Source organism: Sarcophilus harrisii, chromosome 2 (genome assembly GCF_902635505.1).
Source record: "Sarcophilus harrisii chromosome 2, mSarHar1.11, whole genome shotgun sequence".
Lineage (NCBI taxonomy): Eukaryota > Metazoa > Chordata > Mammalia > Dasyuromorphia > Dasyuridae > Sarcophilus > Sarcophilus harrisii.
The window spans coordinates 504,460,463-504,484,760 of NC_045427.1; the positions used below are offsets into that span (position 1 = coordinate 504,460,463).

Sequence of the window (24,298 nt, forward strand, 5' to 3'; positions counted from 1 at the left end):
ATCAATATGGACAAACTAATAAAGTAAAACCACACATACATACAAAATGCCTAAGGCTTAGTATAGTATAAAGTATACTTAGTATAAAGCCAAAATACACTGAATATCCCAATGCCTCACTGAGCATAAAAATTGGTGTTAATGATGACAAGGAATCAATAAAATATTAAATTATAATCAGTATACTCTAAGAAAACAGGAAATCTATCAGTATAGTACAGTATCTATAATCAAATTAATCCAAAATTATACTTAAATCTGTTAAGATTCAATTATTGGAAAAGTCACTAATGAATGATAAATCATTCCCCAATGTAAATGCTACTAGAAATCATTCCCCAATGTAAATGCTACTAGATGAAGGAAGCTTTATTGTAATCTATTAATGTATTTTAATATTGTCTATAGAAAATGCCATATATTCAATTTCATGTTTCTTTACTATAAATTCTAAAGCTAAATATCAAGGAAGAGTTAACCATCATAATGCAAAGGACTAAATATATTAACATTCCCAAGAAAACATCATTAATAAGTAATCTTAAAAACTGAAAATATTATATGTAAAAAACAGATTATAATCAGACATTGAATTTCAAATTACTCCAATTAATATCACTTTAAAATGAGTTTAAAGCCAATATTGACTGACTTTATTTTCTTATTTATCTAAGGGGCAATTACTGACCTTTCCAAAATCTAATGTAATCGAATATGTAAATTTGGTGCTCTGAAAACAAGTTGCTAAGCAAAAATAAACAATTTCTTAAGATTTCACATATAAACAAAGCACTGATATTCAAATATTTCCAAACACAGAACAATTTCAGTGATCTTAGTAACTATAGTTTTCACTACATGTTACATTTTTGGAATAATATAAATGTATATTATATATTATAACATAAAGTAAAATGAAAAATATAATTTCTGATTGGAGGAAAAAATTACATAATGGGAAAATCTACTTCTTAACTGATATCATGATAATTTATCAAACTTAAAATAAATACAACCTAAAAACATAAGACACTAACAACCAAGCATTAATATCATCATAAATTCACAAGCAACTAAGTAACTTTTTTGAAAACTGACAAAAGCAAAATAAGTCAATTCACTTCCAGCATAAGTCCATAAGTTTATGAATTAAACAAACATGCCTAAATTCTATAAAAACTGGTTTGTTATCAACCTCAAAAGTTAAACAAAAGAGTTTCTAATCTTTTAAGTTCCTTGAAAGGCACTGACTTAACTCTTAAAAGTACAGGTTTGTAAGGGAAGTTATAAATTTAACTCTAGGGGTGCCAACAGAGGTCCTTCATGTATCAAAGTTTTAAGGAAACAATACTGTACTCTATGCTCAACTTCACATGGGTTGTCTTTGAAATGCAAAAAGTATAAATTAAAAGAATAATGTAATAATGCTATGATAAAGAACTTTCTGCTTTATCAAATTTAAGACTATTATTCAATAACTTCAGAATAAGGGGTGGATTTATGTTTATTTAAAAGGGTTTAACACAGTTCAATAGCTTTGAGAAATGAAAATGATTCTCAATTGTAGTGAAATGACCTTTAAGACCATTCTGTCCTGACTGATACGTTTTATCACCCAGCAGCACTCTAAAAGCCTAGTTTAAAAATATTAAGTTTATAAGTGTTTTTATAGATGTTTCATTCATCTTTGAGATTCTAACTGCTCTCACTAAAGGCTCTATATATGTACCTTTCTTGAGTTCAGCTGTAACAGAAACAGAAACAGTAATCACATTTTTAATACAAGAATAAAGAGCCTTCCACGAAATGAGGTTAACACTTCTAAAATTAAGATTTAAAACAAACAAAAAAAAAAGCCCTTTTTAAATAAATCATTTACCTCGATCTGGCTTCATTTTCCCTTCAATTCTCAGTCAGGATTCTAGATAAGATACTCTTGTGGGTCCTTTCTTCAACAGGATCGATACAGCAGCTCCTAATTAGATTTTAAAACTGAGGAGGGGGAAATAGAGGAAGAAAGATAAAATGAAATTAATCTGGTACTAAAAAGATGGATCTTGCAACAAAATTGTTAGCAGTTAGGCCTCTTCCTGGCACTCATTGTGGTGACAGCAGCAGCAGTGGTAGGTCTGAAAAAAGCAAAACTCTGCACCGCCTTCCCCCACCTCTTCCCCTCCCCCTACGAGTGCCCCTCCCCCCCACCCCAGGCTCCCCCGGCCAAAGTGTCCTTCTTTGACACAGCCTTTCTGTACTGAGAGGGAGATCTATTTATAACCTTAAGGTAGAGTGGGGGGGGGGGGGAGAAGACCAATAATAAAAAACCCAAACAACAAGCTAACTAACCCCTTGGAAAACGACGCTGGCCGGAGCCGAAATCTCTGGGAATGGCTGGAATCAAGTCTTCTACCTGCTTCCCAGAAGGGAGCCCCCCTTCAAGCCCTCCAACCCCCGATTACAAACAGCTCTCCAATATACACACACACTCTCCCCCTCACTTGTGTAACCCCAGTCTAGAACAACCTTCCCTTCCACAGTCCCCCTCCCCCAGCCAACCACAGTCTACTTCACACAATGAGAGGATCTGAAAGGGGCATCCTCGACTTTCTCTCAACCCCGCCTCCCCCCCAGCTCACTAAACAAACTCCTCCCGGCCCGAGTGGACCTCCGGCCAACTCTCTTTCCCCTCTGTCCAGTCGGTCCCCCTCCCGTCACTGGGTCGGAAATCGGATTTCAGAGGTTCATTTAGGTCCCAGTGCCTACAGCCGGGCGCTCGATCCACACCCCGGGTCTCGGGGTGGGGTGTAGGGGATGGCTCCTGCCTGACCACTCCGACCCCCAGCCCGGGCCTCACTCCCCAGCTTCCCCCTTCAGCTCCCAGTCACCGAGCGCAGCGCTGGCCCCCGCTGCCGCTCCAGGGCAGCGGCTCTCATGGCGCTCTGCTCCAGCTGCCCGCTGCCTCTCTTCCTCCCTACCCCCTCTTCGACCTCTGCTGACTGACGGACTGAAGGGCAGACGGACAGACGGGCTCTCCGCCTCTGCGCCCGGAGCCCAGCGGGTCACATCCCACCTCCCCCTCGTCCCCGCCTCGCTCACGCTCACTCGCTTTAAACCGAAGGCTGACTCCAAATGGAGCAGGGACCCACAGCAAAGTCAGGCGGAGGCCCCCGCGGCTGCCTGCAGGGACCGTGGGGGCCAGAGACTGCCGAGCCCTCGGCTCCTCGGTTTCCCTTAATCTCACCCGCCCCCTGCGCCTCCTCTCTCTTCTCTCCTCCCCTCTTCACTCCTCCTTCCTGCCCGTTTCCTCTTCCTCCATCCCCGGCACCTCGCCTCGGGCTCCCGGGTTCTCCTCCCCGGCCCTGGCCCTCCGCTTATAGGTCAGGCCGGGCTACTCTTAGGACCCAGTCGGGGTCCGCTCGCCTCGTTTTTCCTCGTCTAACTCCCCCCAACCCCCGCAAGCTCCCGCACGCTCAGCTTTCGCTCGGCTCTCTCCAAGTCTCCCCTCACACTCGGGCTTTCTCCGCTGTTTGCCCTGTCAAAACACAGCCCGAGTCACGTGTCCCAACAACAGCCAACCCCTCCCTCGTCACTTCCTCCCCGAGTGGCTACCACCGAGCCCCCGGGACGGCGCCGGGTTGTTATAGCAACGGAGCAACAGGGTAACAGACTACCTGAAGCGGAGAGGAGCAAGGGGGAAGGTCTAAGGAAACGTTTCGACGTAGGTTCCCCTCCTCCTCCTCCACCTTGCGTAAAAAAGGGGCGGGGGACTAGTGCTTGGTGGAGGGGACACAGCGATTGGAATGCGAAGCCCACGTAGTCCTCGGCTCGCTCGGCCGCCCTGCCCTGCCCTGCCCTGCCCTGCCCTCAGCTCCTTCAGCCCAAAGACGCGGAGCGCGTGAGGGCCCCGGGACTCCAAGAACTTTGCTGGTCAGATACTGACATAAATAAACAGGAAAAAGTCCTGGAGTGAGACCGCTCCTGGACCCGACTGATAATTATAGTCTCCGCCTCCTTCACGCAACACTTTAGCAGAGACCCTCCCCCTTCCCCCAGCGGAATGCGGAGTCCTAGGAGGAAGCAATTTAAACGCCCTCCCAGCCACGTACGGGCGCTTTTATCCCCCTGCTGAGAATCTGTACCCCACCCCCCACTCCCCACCCCCTAAGCCTGCCTTCCAGTTTCCCTCTAAATCACTGATGATTTTTTAATAGGACAAACTCCCTGGCTCTGGGGACACTCGCTGGTCCAAAAATAAATTTTTACAGCTCCCAAAACACTGAGTCACGGCAGGATGACACTTGACACAATGTTATTACATCGCTTGGCGAGATGTAATTGTGTTGTGGTGCTGTAACAATGTGACGTGATGACATTTCAGGTGCTGTGGCGTTTGTGTCATTGTGAAAGCAAGTGGAATAAGCAAGGATTCCAATCTTTTAAAAAGAAAAACAAGCCAACCTAAGTGCTGCTGATAGCAGTATCAACCCAATGGGTGTGGGAGATCTTTCGAGCTTGTTTTTTATGTGAACCTGTAAAGTAACATAGAACTCAGGTTTGCAATGCTTTATAGTCTCACAAGTAATAGGTTTTTAAAAGAATCATGTAGTCGTGTAATGGAACCTTATTATTATTGTACAGTAACAGGGCATCACTTGAGGTTGAGTTTTTTTGTGGGAGAGGTTTTTGCCTCAGGAAATAGTTATATATCCAAGATAGGTTACAAAATACATGAAAAACATAATTAGACAAATTCTGCATGAATGCATTTTAAAAGTGCTAAAAATGGGTATTTCAATCCTTAACCACATTTTTAAACTGTCTAAACTAATATAGAATAATCCAAAAACTGAATTTTCCCCTTTTCAACAGAATATTGACATTGTACCTATTCCATTGCTGCAAAATTTTACATTCCAACGATTATGAGAATTTTTGATTGTTATATGATGGAGTGTACCTATAAAACTTAAAGATTTTTTTTGGTTTGGGGTGTTTTTGTTTTTTGTTTTTTTATTATCACCTGGTCCCTCTTAATGCTGGTGCCTTTGCTCTGTGATTAGCACCAGTTTATCCTTTTAGCTTTAATAGATTAAAACTGCCCTAAGACTTTTGGAACGTCTTGTATTTGTACATAATTGTATGTTTTTTTCCCCCATTAGACTGGGAACTGCTAAAGGGTGGGGAATATTTACCTTTCTTTGTATTCCCAGAATTTGGCATAGTACACAATAGAAACTTAATAAATGCTTTTTGATTTGACCTCTCATTTATCTTTCAAAAGAAAAGACAGAAAGACTATGGTTAAAAATAATCTAGAAACCTAATTTTAACTTCAACCTAATTTCCCTTTTAGAATATCTATCTTTAAGAGGCGGAAAATTTTTTGCCTCAGCTCCTTTCCTTTCTCCTTCCCTTATAGAAGAGGATGTCCTAACAATATTAAAAGAGCTAAAAGGAAAAGAAATAAGGCATAGATAATCCACAAATTGACTAACTATTGCTGCCCCCCCACACACATTTACCACCTATATGGGGACATAAGTGGTTTCTCAGTACTTTCATTTGTCTTAGACCTAATATACAGACTTAACTGAAAATCTTCATTTAGTGAAAACCCTCAATAAATATTTTTAAAGCATGCTAAAATGTAGGGTTATTTAAGCATGATAAAAAGGTAGTGGGTGAAGATTGAAAGACATTAAAAAAAAGAGAAAGAAAAAAGACATACTTACAGAATCATAGGATATTAGCTTTGGAAGAGTGATTATATATCATCTACTTCAAAAACTCCCACTTCTAGGAAATTAAGGCCAAGAGAAGCTAAGTGATTTGTTAAAGTCATAAAGCCCTAAGTTATAGAGCTGAGATACAAACTCAGGTTTTTCTGCCGCCAAATTCTGGACCTTTTATATTATACCATGCTGCCTTTCTTTGTAATTAATTATATTTTAAAAAGAAATTTTAAAAGTATTTAGCACCACAGTCTTAGGTGTTAGAAAGGATTTTAGAGTCTAATCTAACTTCCCTTCATTTTACAAATAACCAATGAGAAGCAGAGAGCTTAGATGACAGATGGGTAGTAGTAAGTAGAAGAGCCAGAATTTAAATCCAATTCCTCTGGCTACAAATTCAGCACTCTCATTCAACCATCTGATTTTAGATACAGGAAAACCTGATGCCTAGAGATACCCAATGACTTGCCCTTATATCTGTTAGCTGAGTGTTGGTACAACTATGATACCAAGAGTTCCGTTATATATACAAATCATATAAAGAAATGTGATTCTTAGGCATTTCTGTCATCCTTTTTTTTCTTTAGTGGTAGAACCAAGCCTAAGATCTAGATCTGACTTTAATTCCAATGCTCTTTCCAACTCATGATGAGAATGAGGTGTCCCTGAAGGAGTTTTTCTTTTATAGGAGCACTGACATGGACTGTCATACACCCTCATATATACAAATAAATTAGAGTCAGGCATGGTTTAAATATTTGAAAATCTGAGATTTCTTTAATAAATGTGTCACACTCAAAGGTCCTATTAAGATACCTCACCGGAGCAGAGGAGGCTGCCTGCCTTTTGGAAAGAGATGCCAGTAGAATAAAGGCTCTGGTAGGTCCTACTTAAACCGGAAAGATTTTGAATACAGTCCAGCAACACATCGTATCTGTTATTTGAAAAACAGTTTAAGAAGATAATCCAGGACAACTATTTCTTCACTTCCTACCCAGGTGTTCTCTTTGGTCTTACCTTCCCTTCATGCCCTATGTTACTTTCTCATCAGGATTTCTCTTCATCTTACAAAATTTTTTACTTTTATCTCACTGGTCTATCAGCACCCTATGCTCCTCTGATTGTAAGGTGGAATTAAAAGCTCCCTTCCTTTCTTTCCTTCCCTTCTTCTCCTCTTTTCCTCACCCTTCAGCTTTCTTTTGGGTCCTCTTTGTCTCTATTATATTATAAGCTCCTCAAAGGCAGAGACTGCTTTTCTAATATCTGTATCTCCACTGCATAATGTCTAGCACATAGTAGGTGTCTAAGAAATGTTTGTTAATTGACTGATAATAAGGATAAAAGGAAAGATACTCATCAGAAGATGGTGCTAGATGATCACTTTTTTTGGTCCATGACAGTTCAAGAGAGAAAAAAAACTACAAAATAACACCCAGTCTTTTCTAACCTTTGCTTCCACAGTGATAGGATAAAGAAAAAGATGGCAGAAAGGCCTACCAATCACATTTTAGACCATCTATAAATATTAATTGAACTCTTGGTATCATGGGTGTACCAACACTCAACCAACAGAACCAAACTATATCCATATTGACATTCTTGCTACACAGAGAGGGGCACAACAAGTGCCATCATTCCCTGGGATACCTTGTCATCTCATTTTGAAATGCTGTGAATGAACAATGAGCAAAGAGAAACCCACAAGGATGGCTGAAACATAGCCATGAAATTGTTGGAGAAGATAAAAAGCAGCATGATAATAGACAAATAACAGCGGATTTGGAGACTATGCATCTAAAGTCTAAGACATAAGCTTGAACCTAGATTCAATAATTTCATTTATCTTTAGCTAAGTCAAACCACTTTCTCTTTGGACATCAGGTTCCTCATCTGTAAATTTAGGGTCTAGTTCTTAATCTTACTACTGTGATGGATTCTGTTGGCAAGATTATGTTAAACCCCATGGATGCCTTCTCAGAATGTTTTTAAATACATAAAATAAAGTACACAGGAATACAAAGAAAATTATACTAAAATTAAAATATCAAAAAAAATTTCACAGATTCAGGTTAAGAATTCTTGATCTATAAAATCTCTAGAGGCTTTGACAACTTCAATATAGCAGGATTCTAAATAGAGAAACTTGATGAAGAACTTGAAAAAAATATTAAATTACATAAACATTGTGATTATTTTTCAATTGTGTCCAACTTTTGGTGACCCCATTTGGGGTTTTCATAGGAAAAATACTGAGTTTATTTTACTGATGTAGAATCTGAGACAAATAAGGTTAAATGACTTACTCACAAAGCTAGTGACTGAAGCACAGATCTTCCTGAATCCAGGCCTGACATCACTGTAAATGTAGGAACAAGGAAGTATACAGCCCCTGCCAAAGATTGCAAAATCAGAGGGGCCAATTTAAAACTCCATTAAAAATCTATAACCTACATATATCACATTTTAACAACAAAATTAGAAGGCACCAGACATAAGTGTAGAAAGACCACTTAACTATATCAGGATACAACTTTTTTGCTTGAGTAAAGTGAGATGAAGTCTTTTTTAATTGTCTCTAACCAATATTGTCTCTTGTGATTTGCAAAGGATGGAAGAACATAAAGAGGGAGATTAAAAGCTCAGCTCCATTTTCCAAAGATAAAGTCCTAGAAATATCTATCTTGGTGTCAGTGAGGTACTGATTATTAAGTCAAATGAGTCTTCCCCACCATCATCTTTACCTTCATATTCAAGCAATTATCAGACTTAGACTTTTATAACATTTCTTACATCTATCCCCTTCCTTTCACTAACCTTATTTCCAGCCTTTCTCTCTGTCACACTTGGACTATTGTAATAGCCTCCTAACTGGCATTTCAGTCCTGTATTTTTTCTCCAATTCATTCTCAATATAGAAGCCAAAATAATATTTCTACAATACAGGTACAACCATACCATTCTCCTAAACTCCAGTTGTTCTCTATCAGAACAGTGGGAAGAGTACTATCTCTGAATTCAGAGCTGGGTTTATATTCCACATCTGATGCATTAATAATCTCTGGGTCTTAAAATTCCTTAACTATAAAATGAGAAGCAGCTAGGTGGGTCTGTGGTTAGAGCACCAGGCCTGGATTCAGGAAGACATTAGTTCAAATATAACCTCAGACACTTACTAGCTGTGTGATCATGGGCAAGTCACTTATCCCACTTTGCCCTAGTTTCCTCATCTGTAAAATGAACTGGAGATGGAAATCAAACACCACTCCAGTTAGTATCTTGGCCAAGAAAACTCTACATAAGATTTTAGGGAGCCAGACATGACTGAAATAATTCAAAAACAACAAGAGGATTAGATTAGACGCCTCTGAAATCCCTTCCGTAGATCTAGACCTGCAAAATCAAACAAAAACCACTCTGACTGGGATTTAAAGCCCTTTACAAACTGGCTCCAAATTACTGTAGTTCCTCTTTTTATAGAGGGAATGAAGAATATAGCTAGACAAAAGCCTGTAGCACAGGAAATCACCAGTATATCCTGATCCAAGAACAACTGGAGGTTTTGATTGTCCCCAAAAAAGACAGCTAATTCTCCCATTCTATCCTTCTGAAGAAGAGAAAGATAATCTCAGAAAGGACATGAGCAATCAGCTAGGGGACAATGTGACTTCTCCACTGGCTAGAGAAGAGATGGATAGGAGTGGATGGGAGAGCAGCTGGCTCCCAGGGCCGCTGATGTAACTATGATATAACCACTGATGGACCAGCTGATTTCTTAAATGTTGGCAAAAATGCCTGGATAGAAAGAGAACGGACTTGTTGCAAAGGCCAGCAATGGAGAAATTCCTATCTCCCTCTATCTCCTTGGCACTCAGCTTTCTCAGTGAGCTTACTTCCTATTTCTTTAAAAAAAAAAGTTGTTGATTTCTGTATAGGCCACAAGTCTTCGAAAACAAGCCTCTTTGTCTCAAATATACTTCATTGTGTGGGTGGGTAGGTTCTTGGGAGGATTAAAAGAGGACATAGAGAAGGAGCTTATGGTCTGCTCTGAACAAAGACAGAAAGCAACTCCTAAATAGTCAGGATATCCCACTGTTCAAATCAAGAAGACTTTTATTGAAAGCATATTAATTCTTGTGCAGCAAAATAACTATGGATATGTATACATATATTGTGCTTAACATATACTTTCACATTATTTAACATATATTGGTCTATCTGCCATCTGGGGGAGAGGGTGGGGGGAAGAAGGGGAAAAGTTGGAACAGAAGGTTTTGCAAGAGTCAATGCTGAAAAATTACACATGCATATATCTTGTAAATAAAAAACTATAATAAAAAAAAGAAAGCATATATTAACTCCCCCAGCTCTGAATTCAGAGCCAGTACTCTTCCCACTGTTCTATCTAATAGAAAACAATTGGAATTTAGGAGAATGGTATGGTTGTATCTGTAGTTTAGAAATATTACTTTAACTTCTAATAATATTATTATTAATCCAGACTCTCCTAGATTTCCTTAGGTAAATAAAAGAGTCGATAATAAGTATGGTAGGGTAAGAAGGCCTGGAAAGTAGAGAGTTTCTTCCTTCCACAACATCTGTTTGAGGTACCTCAAAAGTCCTTTTATTCTTCACCTAAAGTTCAAGGAAACACCCCTCCCTTAGAAGAGAAACCAAAAGAAATAATTTGAGGGATGGGAGGAGGAGAGAGAAATCAGCCTTAGAGGAAGGATTGGAAACAGACTAGTTCAGCTCATTTGAGAATGGGAATCAGAAAGGGGTGGGAGACCATGTGTTTTCTTAAACCATAATTTCCCTAACACCACCTCGGACGGATTACCTTTTCAGTTTGATGGTACCTTCCTTCCCTTTATAAACTCTATAATTTGGCCAATTTGGCCATTTTGTCCATTCTAACACATAAAGTACAATTTCCTATTCTCTGCTTCTGTTCACAGTCTCTGCCATTTCTGAAATGCCTTCCTTCTGCCTCTAAGTATCCTTCCTTTCATTTAAAGTCCAGTTCAAGCATTGTCTCCTACATACTGCCTTCCTTGATCCAAAGAGTGGATTTTCCCCCTCAGCCCACAATGATAATGCCATGGTGCCAAATTACTGTATATTTTAAAATGTAGCTATAGCCTTCCTTATGGAACCTAAGAAAAGCAGAGAGACTGCTGTCCTTTGTCTCTATGACCTAGCACAAGGCCTGGCATATTGTGAACATTTAAGAAATGCATGTTTATTGATAAAGATGAATACACCATATTGGATATCAGTACAACAACTCCAACCTCATATATGTTAAAAAGCTGTTGACTAAAAAAAATGGAAAATGATTTATGTAAAGGAGTTGATTGTAAGGCTCTCTCATCATTATTCCAGAGAAGTGGAAAGTTGCCTTAATCCAAAAACTGGCTAGTCCAGCAAAGGGCTGATTTTGTTCAGTGTAGAAATATGGCAGACAACAGCAATTTACAGCACAAACATCTGCAGAATTCTGAAGGGGGAATGACAAAAGATTTTGAGAAGTATTGCTTCTCAAAACAGCATAAAGAAGGAAAGGGAGAAATGATCTGAGAGAATTTCAGCACAACTCTAACTAAAATAGATCATATTGAGAGCATATGCAAATGAAGCTATAAGGAGGACAACAAACTGGCATTAATTAGAACAGGTCTGCCAGCATCTCTTATCTATTTTCATCACTGACAATGTAAAACCCCTGCAATTGAACTCCATCTTTCTTGAAAGAAGTTTCAAGGTGTGAGTGAAAAGACATTGGCTTTGGAGTCAGAGGTTGAGGGTTAAATCCTGCCTCTGATTTGGGAGAATTTAATAATATTAACTGTGTGAATTAACTTCTCAAGGATATGGTTTTCTATTCAGGTAAATTGGAATGTCTACAAAACCTAACTTAACAGAGTTGTTATGACAAATGAATCCTGAAACCTGAAAGCACTGGGTTAATGTGCTAAGTAGTTACCTATTATTGGTAGCTAAGTTAGAGTGCCAAGCCTGGAGGAAGAAAGATCTAAATTCAAATCTAGAATCAGATATTTACTAGCTGTGTGACCCTAAAAAAGTCATTTAACCCTGTTTACTTCAGTTTTCTCGTCTATAAATAGCAAACCACTCTGATATGTTTGGCAGGACCCCAAATGGGGCCACAACGAGTCAGACAGAGCTGAAATGACAACAACTCAACAACAATAACTACTACTACAAAGAAAGTGGTGGTTGCTGATGGTGAAAATCATCCCTGGTCCTAATCAACATTAGAAATCTATACTGAACATGTGTAATTTATATCAGATTGCTTGAAGTCGAGGGGAAGGAGAAAAAAATCTGGAAAAAATCTCAAAATCCTACCAAAATATATGTTGAAAACTATCTTTACATGTATCTGGAAAAATAAAATACTATTGAGAAAAAAAAATCTTTACAGAAGGGAATGTGATTTTAAAAGCAACTTTTTGGGTGCCAGGTTTTAAATGGACCCAAGCAGTTGAGCAGCTTAGCCTCTGACTACTTTCAGAACTCAAAAGATCCACCATCTAAAGTACTCAGCACAATGCTTAGCACATAGTAGGCTCTGTATAAAGCTATTGTTATAATTATTCTCCATACAGATCTGAGCCAGTCACTAACCTGTACATGATATTCTACAGCAGGCCACATCTTCACGGTATTGCCTAAGAGAAAGAAAGTATAAAATTACCCATTGTGCCTGTAATCTATTTATTGCTCAACAAAACAAATCAAACTGAGCAAGTTTGGGCTTTTAAAGGCCATTCCTCAACAATATGCCTTCCACAAATGTTAAGTTTATATATGGATTGCATGATAGTTACAACCACAGAAATCACAATGTTCAATGGTCTTTCAAGTATCCACATCAAGCAAATCATAGAATAAGCAAATGTATGCTCTCACAAAAAAGTAATCATACAGAATCATAGATGATGTCCTTTGTGATTTTTTTTTTTTTTTAGAAAAATTGCTTATAAATGGAGAAATTCTCCCTATATTATTCCTAATTGTGGATATTAGGTTCATTACATGAAGCTGTGAAAGTCTTTGGACACTCCCTCCTTAGTGTGCTCTGAAGTACCTCCAAAGAGATCAGCCTTCTCATCTGCACAGGAAAGAAAGTATTAAGTATGTATATTGCCTAGATTTTGACACATATGGCTAGCCCACTAAGTTAATCTATCAGAACACACATCTTGGATAAGACTACAAAAAGGTGATACAATTAGGGCCATAATTGAATACATCAAAGGCATTTAAGTGGCTTATATGTGAAACAACTGCAGTGTTCTTAACAATCCCAAGCAGCAGCCTGCAATAAATGTTTTTTTTTTTAATCAATATATATATTTTTAAAATCAATATCCCAGTGATGTTATATGCAATCATGGAATAACATGATCTGTGGAGGGAAAAAACCCTAAACTACAAGTGTCCCAAACAACAGAAAGATACATAGGGGTCCTAAGAAGGATGCAACATTTATTACCAATGATGATTTTGAACATGAAAAGTGGTATAAAAGATGCAATCAGTGACAGGCTTAGTTGGAAAAGGAGATGAGCTGATCATTTAGTAAGAATAAGAGATTAGAGATATACCACTCAAGGATGGAAGCCCTATACTATCAACAGAACTCCAGCATGTAGGGACAGAGAAACCGGTCATAGATCTTTAAAAAGACTTATGCAAGAATTACACAGCTATGGATGGATGCAAGCTATACTGCTGGAGGGCATATGCACACTAATGAGGTCACAGATGTCCAATAATATGTCATTTGTATTTATGGATTTATATTGTTTATGAGCACATTCTCTTGCTTTTCAAATTTCTCAGAAACTAGGGGTCACACACCTCTTACTTCATTATATCTTAGTTTTCAATTAAGGCTAAAGCACATTCATTTTGTTAGTTCAGGCTGCCACATCTACCTGGAATGCTTTTCCTATCTTTCCTCTATATAAATTCTTCTGTGTTCAGGCTCACATCTCATCTTCTCCATAAGCTCTTCTCCATCTACTCCAACTCACTCTTGTACTTTAAATTCAAAGTATTCATAATCATTTATAGTTTACATACTTATAATCAGTAACATATAGCTTTACACTTATTTTGTATGTTCACTTATTTTTCTTGACTTCTTACTATATATGAGAGCCCCTTACATTTAAGGGGCTCTCATACATTTTTGTGCATTTCCTTTGGGACTTAGTGATGTGTGAGTAAGCGTAATGATAGAGTTTTTAAAATGTAATCTTTCAATATTTTCTCATTTTAGAGTAAACCTATTTGAACACACACACAAAAAAAACACTAATACCACCATAATAATCATGCAAAAAACCTTCCTTCCCCTGGTACAGACGTCCATTGATCGACCATTTAGTTTTTTTACTGGCTAATCATGTACATCTCAAGATAGAGAATTTCACAGCATCTCTGTCAAAAGAATTCTTTAAAATCAGCCAGAGTCAGGAATTCAGATTAGGGGAAAATCGTCAGTCTTTATTCTCAGTTAAGAAAAATCGGAGGTGGAAGAGAATGGGTGATAGCAATGTGTGCAGCTGAGTCAAGAAGCTAGCTAGATCAGCAGCCACATGACCAGCAGCTACGAACCTCCAACCCAGGCCCAATCTCTCCCAGCCTCTCTTCCTGTCTCTCTGCCTCCACCCACCAAAATCGTCATTTCCTATACAACACATCAGGACTTTCACAGAGAGTGGGTGGGGGCCATTCTTTATCCAAGAATGTATATTAATAGAGTATAGTCCAATTACTATTTAGCCTCACGGGCTTGGGACCTCAGTGCATCAACTCAGGCCTCAGCCCATTACATCTCCTGCTTTCTTTTGTTTTAGAACACAGGTGGTCATGCCATCCCTGACTCCTCAGGGAGGTCAGAGCCCCCAAGGGGAGGTGATCACAGCCTCCCTGACTTCTCAGGGAAGGAGGTGAAAGCACCGAAAAGGAGGTGAACACAGCCTCCCTGACTTCTCAGGAAAGGCGGTGAAAGCACTAAAAAGGAGATGATCACGCCTTCCCTGACACCTCAGGAAGGGAGATGAAAAGCACCAAAGGGAAGTGGGGGTTGCTAGCAGGTTTCTGGGCTGAAGGGTCTTATTATGCACAAACCCATCAGCATGGGAGGTATTACACAAGCACATAGCAATAACGCAGAGGCTATTAGGGATGACCCTCCCCTCCAGTCAGTGCAGGCTCGATGTGGTGTAACAAACATGAATTGTACACGCAAGTAGCGGAATAGCAAACAATATAAATCAACATGGTGTTGGAAAAGATCACCAGAAGTCCTAGAAGGAAGGTATGTAAACAACAGTCACACATACGCCTTCTTCAGAAGCCAAGAGATAGTCCAAAACCAATCTATTGTCCATTGCTTCACATGTCAGGGAATCCAATGATCCCCCTGAATTTTTGAAGTCCATGATTCCTGAGACTTTTTGCCATGCACCAAGGCTTTAACAATACATTATTTTGCCAGACTGTCATGAGCACAAATAGTGACCCCTTTACTGCCTTACCAGAAAGCGCTCCTGGGTTGCTGTGATCCAATAAGGCATCCCCTGTTAGCCAACCAGTAGGGTGAGCTCCTCCACACTTATCTGGGATACTTCCCCATGCTGGAAGTCCATCTATCCTAGCAGGACTAGCCAGAGCTTGAGCTCCAGGAGCACTAGCCTTTGAGAAGCAAGGTACCTTATTGCCAAGGTAAGGTCTTGGAAGGGGGCTGGGCTGCAGCATTACCTCACATTATCATCATACCTTTGTGCCAAGATGAAGCACTGGAATAGGACTTGGGTGGAGGACTGCTTTGCATCATCATCCCATTAAATTGTTCACTGCAATACAAAGAGACTTCTAGGAGTAGTCTCTCTCTGGGTGTTGGCCAAAGTGGGTAATGGAAGAAGCCTACACATATTGTACACAGGAGGCACATTAATATAGGGATAGTGTCTGATTGCTGTTGAAAGCATACTGGAAGAATACTGCAGAGCCATTACTGAAAGAGCCAAGAGAGCAAGTATGAATGAGTGCTGGATTTGGAGTCCCAGGACCTGGGTTCAAATTCCATCTCTTCTACCTGATTTGAATGTGACCTTGAGCAAAACGTTTCTTTGGGTCTCAGTCATCCTCATCTCTAAAGTCAGAATAGGGCAGCTAAGCAAAACAGTCTTCCTGAGTACAAATCTGGTCTAAAATCCTAGACTCTGGACAAGTCACTTAATCCTGTTTGCTTCAGTTTTACATGTATTATAAAAAAAATGAGCTAGAGAAGGAAATGGCAAATTGCTCCAATATCTTTACCAATAAAATCCCAAATAGGGTCACAAAGAGTCAGACACAACTGAAATGACTAAACAATAAAATAAGGGTGTTGATGACCCCTTAAAGTCTTTTCCAGTTCTAAAACTGTTATCCTCCATTTGAAAATTAACTGTGATCTCTAATTCCAACTGTAAAATTTAAACCCAGTTCCCTATATTTCATTCCCTCTCCTGCTAAATTTTTCCTCCCTCTTCCAGGACTGTGTACTCTAGAAATGAATGTACATGTGCATGGTTTGGTTTATACGAAGGCCACAGAAAGAGCTGCATAAAATCTCCAGGTCTTTTTCACATGTGCATGAGACCTCCCAATATAACTCATGTGCGATGAATAAAGTTCAACAGAAATGTGTATCACATCTGTGATAAATCAAATTGCCTGCTTGCCTGGCCTCCATCAGAACCCAATAGCTCAATGGAACAAAAAAGACAATTGTAGAAGTGATCCCAGGCCCTACAGGACTCTCGCTGCAGTGCTACAAAGCAGATGCAAGCTATGCTACCTTCTCTAGCTTAAAGTAGAGAAATGAAATTCTGCACCTGCAGATTTTGTTCCATCATTCCGTGCAGTTGGTTGGTATTTCAAAAACATGTTCAATTGCTAATGAGAATGCTACACACAATAGAAAGAACAAATACGAAACACTCTTTGCAAGCAGAGAAAGACAGCATTGTTTAATATCATTCACCATGTACCTTCAGAATAGCCCACAGCTGGAAATTCACAGTATCACTGCTCTGCATCAAGGCACTGCTTCATTCTATCAATTCCAGTATGTTACCAGTCAGTGCAGCAGAACAAAATTTCTAAAATAGTCTTCAGATTTATGTGAAGGCAGCTGGTGGTATAATGGAAAGAATCCTGGGCCTGGAGTTAGGAAGCTTTGAGTCCAAATGTGACCTCACACACTTAGGAGGTTGTGATCCTGGGCAAGTCACTTAAACTGTTTGCATCAGTTAATTGTAAAATGGGGACCAAGTGACATAACATTTGTAAAAGATCCTTAGCATAGCTCCCAGCACATAATAAGTGCATTATAAATGCTTATCCTTTTCCTCTGCCTGAGCACACTCTGGACTCTAGAGTCCAAAGGAACTGGACAGTGCTTGTGAGGATATCACAGGAAAAAACTATTAACTATGCTCTGTTCTAAAGTATACAAGTATAAACCAGCACAAGGACTTCCTGGAAATTGTCTTTCCTGGAAGCATTATACTTCAGAAAGATATTCTCTGGTTTACTGAGAAAGTTATTCATTAAAATTGCAAAAAATATCCAGCTTCTTTTTACAGAGGATGATCTCGAAATGCAGTCCAGCTTCTCCAGGAGGTATGCATAATATTTTTTAAAATTCACATAATCTCAGCTGTAAAGCCTTCTCATTGATCTCATCAGAATGCAACAGGTCAGTATTACAACATGAAGCATTTCCAAGATAATCTCTGGGTATTAAATGGGAGATATACCTAAGGTGTAACCCACATATAGGATTTATAGGGAAAGAAGACAGGCCTCTGAAAGGATGAGGAATAACTGGATAAGGAACCTACACAATGAAGGGAATTACCCACACCACAATGAATTTCAGATCCACAGATGTATAGAAGGCTATACTTCAGTACCTATTAACATAGCAATACCATCAAGATTAAACTTGCTGAGATCAGTATTAAAAAAGGGAACCAAACAGTATTTATACAAGACTGAAAACATTAAAAAGAAAAATATATTTCAAAGAAAAAAGGATAAATTTTAGACTAGTGCCAGAAATTAATTAAATTAACAAAAAAGTTGGGCGAAAAAATCTAAGCAATACATTAGACCGTAAGAATGGAGGAAGAAAGAAATCAATTTTCAGGAAATAATGAAATATCAAGGTATTGGTACTGACACAAACTACTTGTTCAAAATACAAATAAATATTTAAATCAACAGTTATTAAATGCCTACTATGTGCCAGGCACTGTGTTAAATTCTGGGGATATAAAGAAAGGCAAAATATAGTCTCTGCCCTCAAGAAATTCACAGTCTAAAGTGAGAGACAACATGTAGAATAACATATAAGAAACAATTTGGGGGGTGGATGGGGTGAGGATGGTACTAGAATGAAGAGGAATGAGGAGAGGCTGGGATTTGAAAAAAGCCAAGGAATCCATGAGGCAGAGATGTGGAGGGAGAATATTCTATAGATGAGGGACAGCCAGTGAAAATGTTCAGAGTTGGGAAATAGAATGTTTTGTTTTATAGAAAGGCTAAAATTAAATGCCAATTTCTTTTCCAACAGAGAAAAGATGGCCTAGAGGTTAAAAACCAAATAACTGCCTATTGTGAATTTTCCACTCTCTTATAGCCTTTTATTAGCAGTCAGAAAATGGGAACTTTTTTAGGGTTCCTAAAGCCTGATACCTAATGTTTGCAGAATATCTCCTTAGTAAGGTACCCCAAAACTCAAAACAAGTGAATTTCTGATTGCCTTAGAAGACATAGTTTTAACCACTGTTTTTTGTTTGGTTTGGTTTTTTTGCTGAGGCAATTGGGGTTAAGTGACTTGCCCAGGGTCACACAGAGAGGAAGTGTTAAGCATCTGAGGTCACATTTGAACCCAGGTTCTCCTGACTTCAGGGCCTGAGCTCTATCCACTATGCCATCTAACTGCCCCTTAACTACTGTTTTTGATAGAAAAATTTTCTCCCCGTTATCCTTAAACCATCAACCCACAATGAAAATGTGTGACTCTCCCTTGGACATTCTCATCTACCAAGCGTAGGGGAAGGGACAATTTTGTAGAAAGATGACTACTAGAAATTCTCATGTGACTTTAGTTTGAGCACTATTTACTACAATATTATGTTGGCTTGGCCATCCATTTGTAAGTGTCAACAAGTCTGGGAAAGGAGAAAGCATGGAATTAAGTCAATGGTCTAGTGAGGTTGGAACTGATATTCTCATTTGGTGGTTTGGCTTGTGCATTATTTACCACAATAGTTTGCAGTTATCTATTATTTACAGGGGTCAACAAATCTGGAAAAGGAAATTGTATGGAATTAAGTCAATGGGACAATTAAGTTGGAATTTTTCAATAATTCTATCATGAACAAGAGGAAGTATAGTGGGTCTTGCTTCTTAGATACCCTGGTCAATGATCTAAAATTAAATTATAAACTGATCATCCACAGAGACACACCATACCCCTTTCCAACCCCCAGTCAAATAGTTTTTTTTTCCCTTTCAGGACCTTTTAGCAATGAAGATTACTATTCCTGACTTCATCTTCAGTGCCATTTTCACTTCCTTATATGGAATATCTGGCGATAAATATGGTAGTAAAATCCAAATGTGGTGATTCCATTGTTATTGATGAGGAGGAGAACTCACTTTAAGAAATGCTTGAAAACCTGCTTCATTTTACATAGCTGTACTGCTTCCCATTTCATTTGTAAATGTTTTTGGAATAGCCTGGTTTAGTTAAATGCCCTACCAGGCTTTCTCCAAGCTTCCTTCATCCTCTGCTCTTTTCACTGTTTTATGAGTTAATATTGGTCAATCTTTTACTATCCTCATTCAAAATGGTTTGCAAATAAGCTTACATAAATTAGTGTTGCCCTTGAGTACTATGACTCCCTACTTGGCAAATAGATAAAGTGTTTACTTCTTAAGGTGTCTCTTGGTTTCCTTATTATGGTAATTATTTACAATATTTAAACAAATCCAAGAAATGGTGGTAATCAGACTTAATTTTTAAAAATCTATTTCCCAGTTTTTAAAGTCAACCACTTCATGAGCTTGCTGTAGAATTGAAAAAAAAGAAAGTAGCTTGGATTTGTTCTTGGAAAATTATATAGCACTTTCACAATATGCTCCCGTGACACAAAAACTCATTTCTTTAATACCAGAGTTCTCCAAGTAATATTATATGAATATGAAGCAAGAAATACTTATCTCTGAAAAATCAAGATTTCAGAGAGCAATGAAGCGCGATGGGTATAAGTAGATTGCACCATATTACCAATAATGATTTTCACAAAGTAATAACATAAAAAGTCATCAAGGCAAGTAAATAATGAGACAGCTAGATGGCACAGTGGATAGAGTACCAGCCCTGGAGTGAGGAGGACCTTAATTCAAATTTGACTTCAGACACTTAAGATTTATTAAATGACCCTGGATAAATCACTTAATCTTAATTGCCTTGCCAAACAAAACAAAACAAAACAAAACAGTAAGTAAATAATCAGAAAAAGAGGTGAACAGTTATGGATCAAGAATGATATAAAAGAGAGGAATAGTTTAAATGCTGCTTTAATATAGTGGAATATCTGGGATGGATACCATCAGGGGGACTTCCCTCTCTACCCCTAATGGCAAGTTCTGCAGACAAGGTATGTCTCAGCTCGAAGATTCATCGATCTAGAGGGATCTCTTAGTCACAATGGGAGCAGGAGAGAGGGGCATCCAGTGAGATCTCTTAGTCACAATGGGAGCAGGAGAAAGGGGCATCCCCTGGCCCAGAAGGCATGGCTCCTCAGGCACGATGACCCCAGGGCCAGAGGCTTGTAGAGCTGGCTCTCTCCTTGGGGCTTCCAGGCCCAGCCCTTGCAGGTGCCGTGATGCGGGCTGCCTCTTCTGCTCTGGTTTCTTAACCTAAACACTGATACTGAGGGAGGAACATTCAAGAGTCACTGCCCCGGGGTGCCTAGGGATTCCTGAGCTGCTACTAACTAGGGAAGATTCCATCCCCCCACTCCCACAGCTCTCACCATGACTTTTGGAGGAGTTAAGAATAAAAATACTAGTCACAACAACAATAGTTAGTATTTATCATATTGTCAGGCACTATACAGTGCGCTGATTTGATTCTCACAACTCTGAGAGGTAAGTACTATTATTATTCCCATTTTATAGACAAAGAAACGGAGGCAAACAGATTAAGAGATTAAAGTTACAATGCCAGTCAGAATCTGAGGCCAAATTTGAATACAGATCTTCCAGATTTCAAACCCTAAAGGGAGACAGCACAGAGCTGAGCTCATGGGTCATGGTTTACTGACACTAGTCAGATCCTATTGATTCTCCCCAACCAAAAAAAAATCCTTCTTTTATAATAAAACAAACAAAATAAACACATTGGCTGTGTCTGACAATGCACATACATCATCACAGGATGGGCACATGATTCAATTAAGATAATTAATGTATATAAAGAATTTTGTAAGCTTAAAAGTAATCTGTCAGCTACTGGTAGTTAATAGAACCAGAATCCAGCTCTTTCTAGACAGAAGAGGATGACTTTTGCATTTAGTCCTAAAAGCAATAAGACCCAGGAGTTTATTGATTAAGGAATGACATAGGCCCATGCTTTAGAAATATCAATTTGGCAGCTGTAGGTGGAGAGTGGATTGGAGAGGGAAGAACCTGGGATTCAATGAATCCAATTAGGAGGTTACTGCAATAGGCCCAAAGTGATAAAGGCCCACGTGGGTGAAGAAAACGGTCAAAATGGGAGCATATCATAGCATGGAAGTAGAATTGACAAGACTCGACAATTAATAGGATGTAGGAGCTGAGGGAGAACAGAATTAAGAATGACCCAAGATTATAAACCTCGGTGTCTGTAAGAAGGGTAGTAGCCATAACAAAGATGGTGATGAAGAAAAAAGGGTGGATTTCAGGGATAAGAAGTTCCCTTGGAGATATGTTAAATTTGAGATATCTACGGAAAATCTAGGGGGAGATAGATAATAAATAATTGGTGATATGGGACCAAATAGGCTGGATAGATAAAGAGACATTTGCAAAGAGCAAAGAGGGGGTATCTAGCCCACTGGAACTGATGAAATCACTGAGAGAAGGTATAAAGCTGAAAGACAGAGAGCCAAGGAAGTCCCTCCCAGGCCTCCCAGTCTAATTAAGAGATTGTGGCTAACACAGAGAGTGAGCAGGTTCATTTGCAAAGAGAAGCAATGTGACTGTGGATGGGGAAGCAACAGGCTTTGTAAAAAAGAGAAAAGGGTAGGGGAGGAAGAAGAGAGATATCGGACAATCACTTGTCAGCTATCTGAGTTCTAGGGTAATATTTCCGAACTAAAGAAAATATTGAAGAGAAAAATTTGGTGGTCACTGAAGATCTCTTTACTAAAACACTTTATTTTTGAGAAAATAATACTGCTTAAAAATTAACACAGAAATTTATAATATTCTACTAGAAACTGATTATGTTCCATAGGAGCTAAGCACATGAGACACTGAAACATATCCATATTATCGAGAAAATGGCACTGAAAAGAACATGGGGGGGGGGGGGTGTGAGCTGGAAAAGAAGGGAGTCAGGAGAGAGAAATTCTTATCTTGATTCTGTTATTAAATAGCTGTGTATCTCTAGGCAAATCATTCCACCTTTCTTAGTTAGCTTTATGTAAAATGAGGACATTGTATTCTTTTCTGTTCAAACATTTTCTGATTCTCTGATTTATTCTCACTAGCTGGGACACCAAGGATAAGATATTCTTAAACTTCAATTAATGGAGGGCTTAGTTTGAAAGTCAGAGTAGGTGAGAAGGTTAAATCCTGATTCTGATATCTACAACTTTCACCATAACCCACAAGACCTATTTTATGTTATAAATCCCCAGAACTGCCTTTAATATAGTAATATCAAGTCTTTTTTTTTTTAGCCCACCAAGAGACAGAATAGCACAAAAATGCACAAAATAGGTTTACAGGGACTCTAGAGGTGATTTCCAGAACTTTTGCTGTGTAAGACAATAACACAGCTCCTAGAATGACAGGCTCACATCACAGCCTACCATTTTCCCCCAGGGATGTTCCCCCTCCATGATTACTAGGGCACAATTAAGGAAGTTATGTCTAGTAAAAATGCTGCAGGTCAGGATTCTTATAATTCCCAAAGACAATTATTGACAGTGAGATGACACAATGTAATATTGGATTTACTGCCTCCCTTTGCTGGGGGTATGACAGATAACCCAAAAAACATTTCAAAAAAATCTCTCATAGAATTAATTTATCGTTTTAAAGATCTATTTCAAAAATACATCTATAGAAATGCAAAGTATACATTATTTACAGATTTGACTATTCCTGGTCACAAGTTAACATCCTAAAAGTAGCCTTGTCTTTGGTTGGCTTGTCATGCTCACTAGAATACAACTACCACTCATAGTGCGGAAGTCCCAAGGTCACCGATTTGGACCTGGAAGCAAATTCAAAGGTCATTTATTTTGTAGACGTGGAAACTGAGGGCACATCGGTCACATTGGTAATCAACAGCAAAAACAGGATTCAAATTCAGGTCCTTTGATTCCAAACTCAGAGCTGTTTATACCAGGGACCAGGAGAAGCTAGATTTAGATTCCCTGTCCCTTGGAGGAAAGGGGAGAAGGAATCATCTTTACCTCCCAAATCCTCCCTCCCCATTCCTCATTTTTATGGGGGGAGAGACCCCTGGCCCTATGATTCCATCAGTACAGGGACTCTCAGTTCTGTACAAGTATTAGACCTCTTCAGAACAGGGAGATCCCTCCTCTCCCCAGATCCACAGTAATAAAATCTCAGAAAACTGCCCGGAGCTCTGAGACATCACTCAACTTGTCCCATAGCCAGCATTGGTCAGAAACTTGAACTTCCTGTTGTTGTTCAGTCATAATCAATTCTTCTTGACCCCATTTGGGGTTTTCTTGGCAGAGATACTGGACTAGTTTGCTATTCCCTTCTCCAGCTCCTTTTACAGATGGGGAAACTGAGGCAAACAGGGTTAAGTGACTAGTCCAGGATCACACAGCTAGTGTCTTGAGGCTGGATTTGAACTCGGGAAGAAGGGTCTTCCTGATTCCAAGCCCAGTGCTCTGCCTACTGTACCATCTAGCGGCCCTGAAACTAGAACTTGGGTCTTCCTGTGGTCCAAAATCAGTCCTGTGACCGCTCTCTTTTTAACCCCCCACAGTTTTATATCTATGGAAAAAGGTGAGAACATTTTATTTTAACCTGATTATTCCACAATTAGAGAATAAAAGCTTAAAATGTAAATGTGTGGTGGGTGTAATTCAACAATTCTTAAATTAATCAGGCCAAGAGAAGTTTGCTAGTACAGGAGGGCTGGAAGAACACCAGGGAGCAGGAAAGGTCACATAACCACCTGGGAGGTAAAAGAGCAAGAGTTAGGGACATTGTTC

The 24,298-nt window shown here is 39.2% G+C and overlaps 1 protein-coding gene across 6 annotated transcripts in view; it reads right to left on the reverse strand.

Annotated features, from left to right (window-relative positions):
• Window positions 1-24,298, reverse strand: part of FAM214A (family with sequence similarity 214 member A) — a 117,276-nt gene that overhangs the window by 89,031 nt on the left and 3,947 nt on the right. Inside the window, exons 2-4 of one of the 6 annotated variants that reach the window (XM_031955224.1) lie at window positions 12,378-12,421; window positions 8,033-8,118; window positions 1,880-1,992 (exon numbers count right to left, since the gene is read on the reverse strand). In XM_031955224.1, coding sequence (XP_031811084.1) covers window positions 1,880-1,895 — 16 coding nt within the window. In that variant the 5' untranslated portion in view covers window positions 1,896-1,992; window positions 8,033-8,118; window positions 12,378-12,421. The other 5 variants (XM_023500017.2, XM_031955225.1, XM_031955227.1 and 2 more) reach the window with 5 other exon arrangements.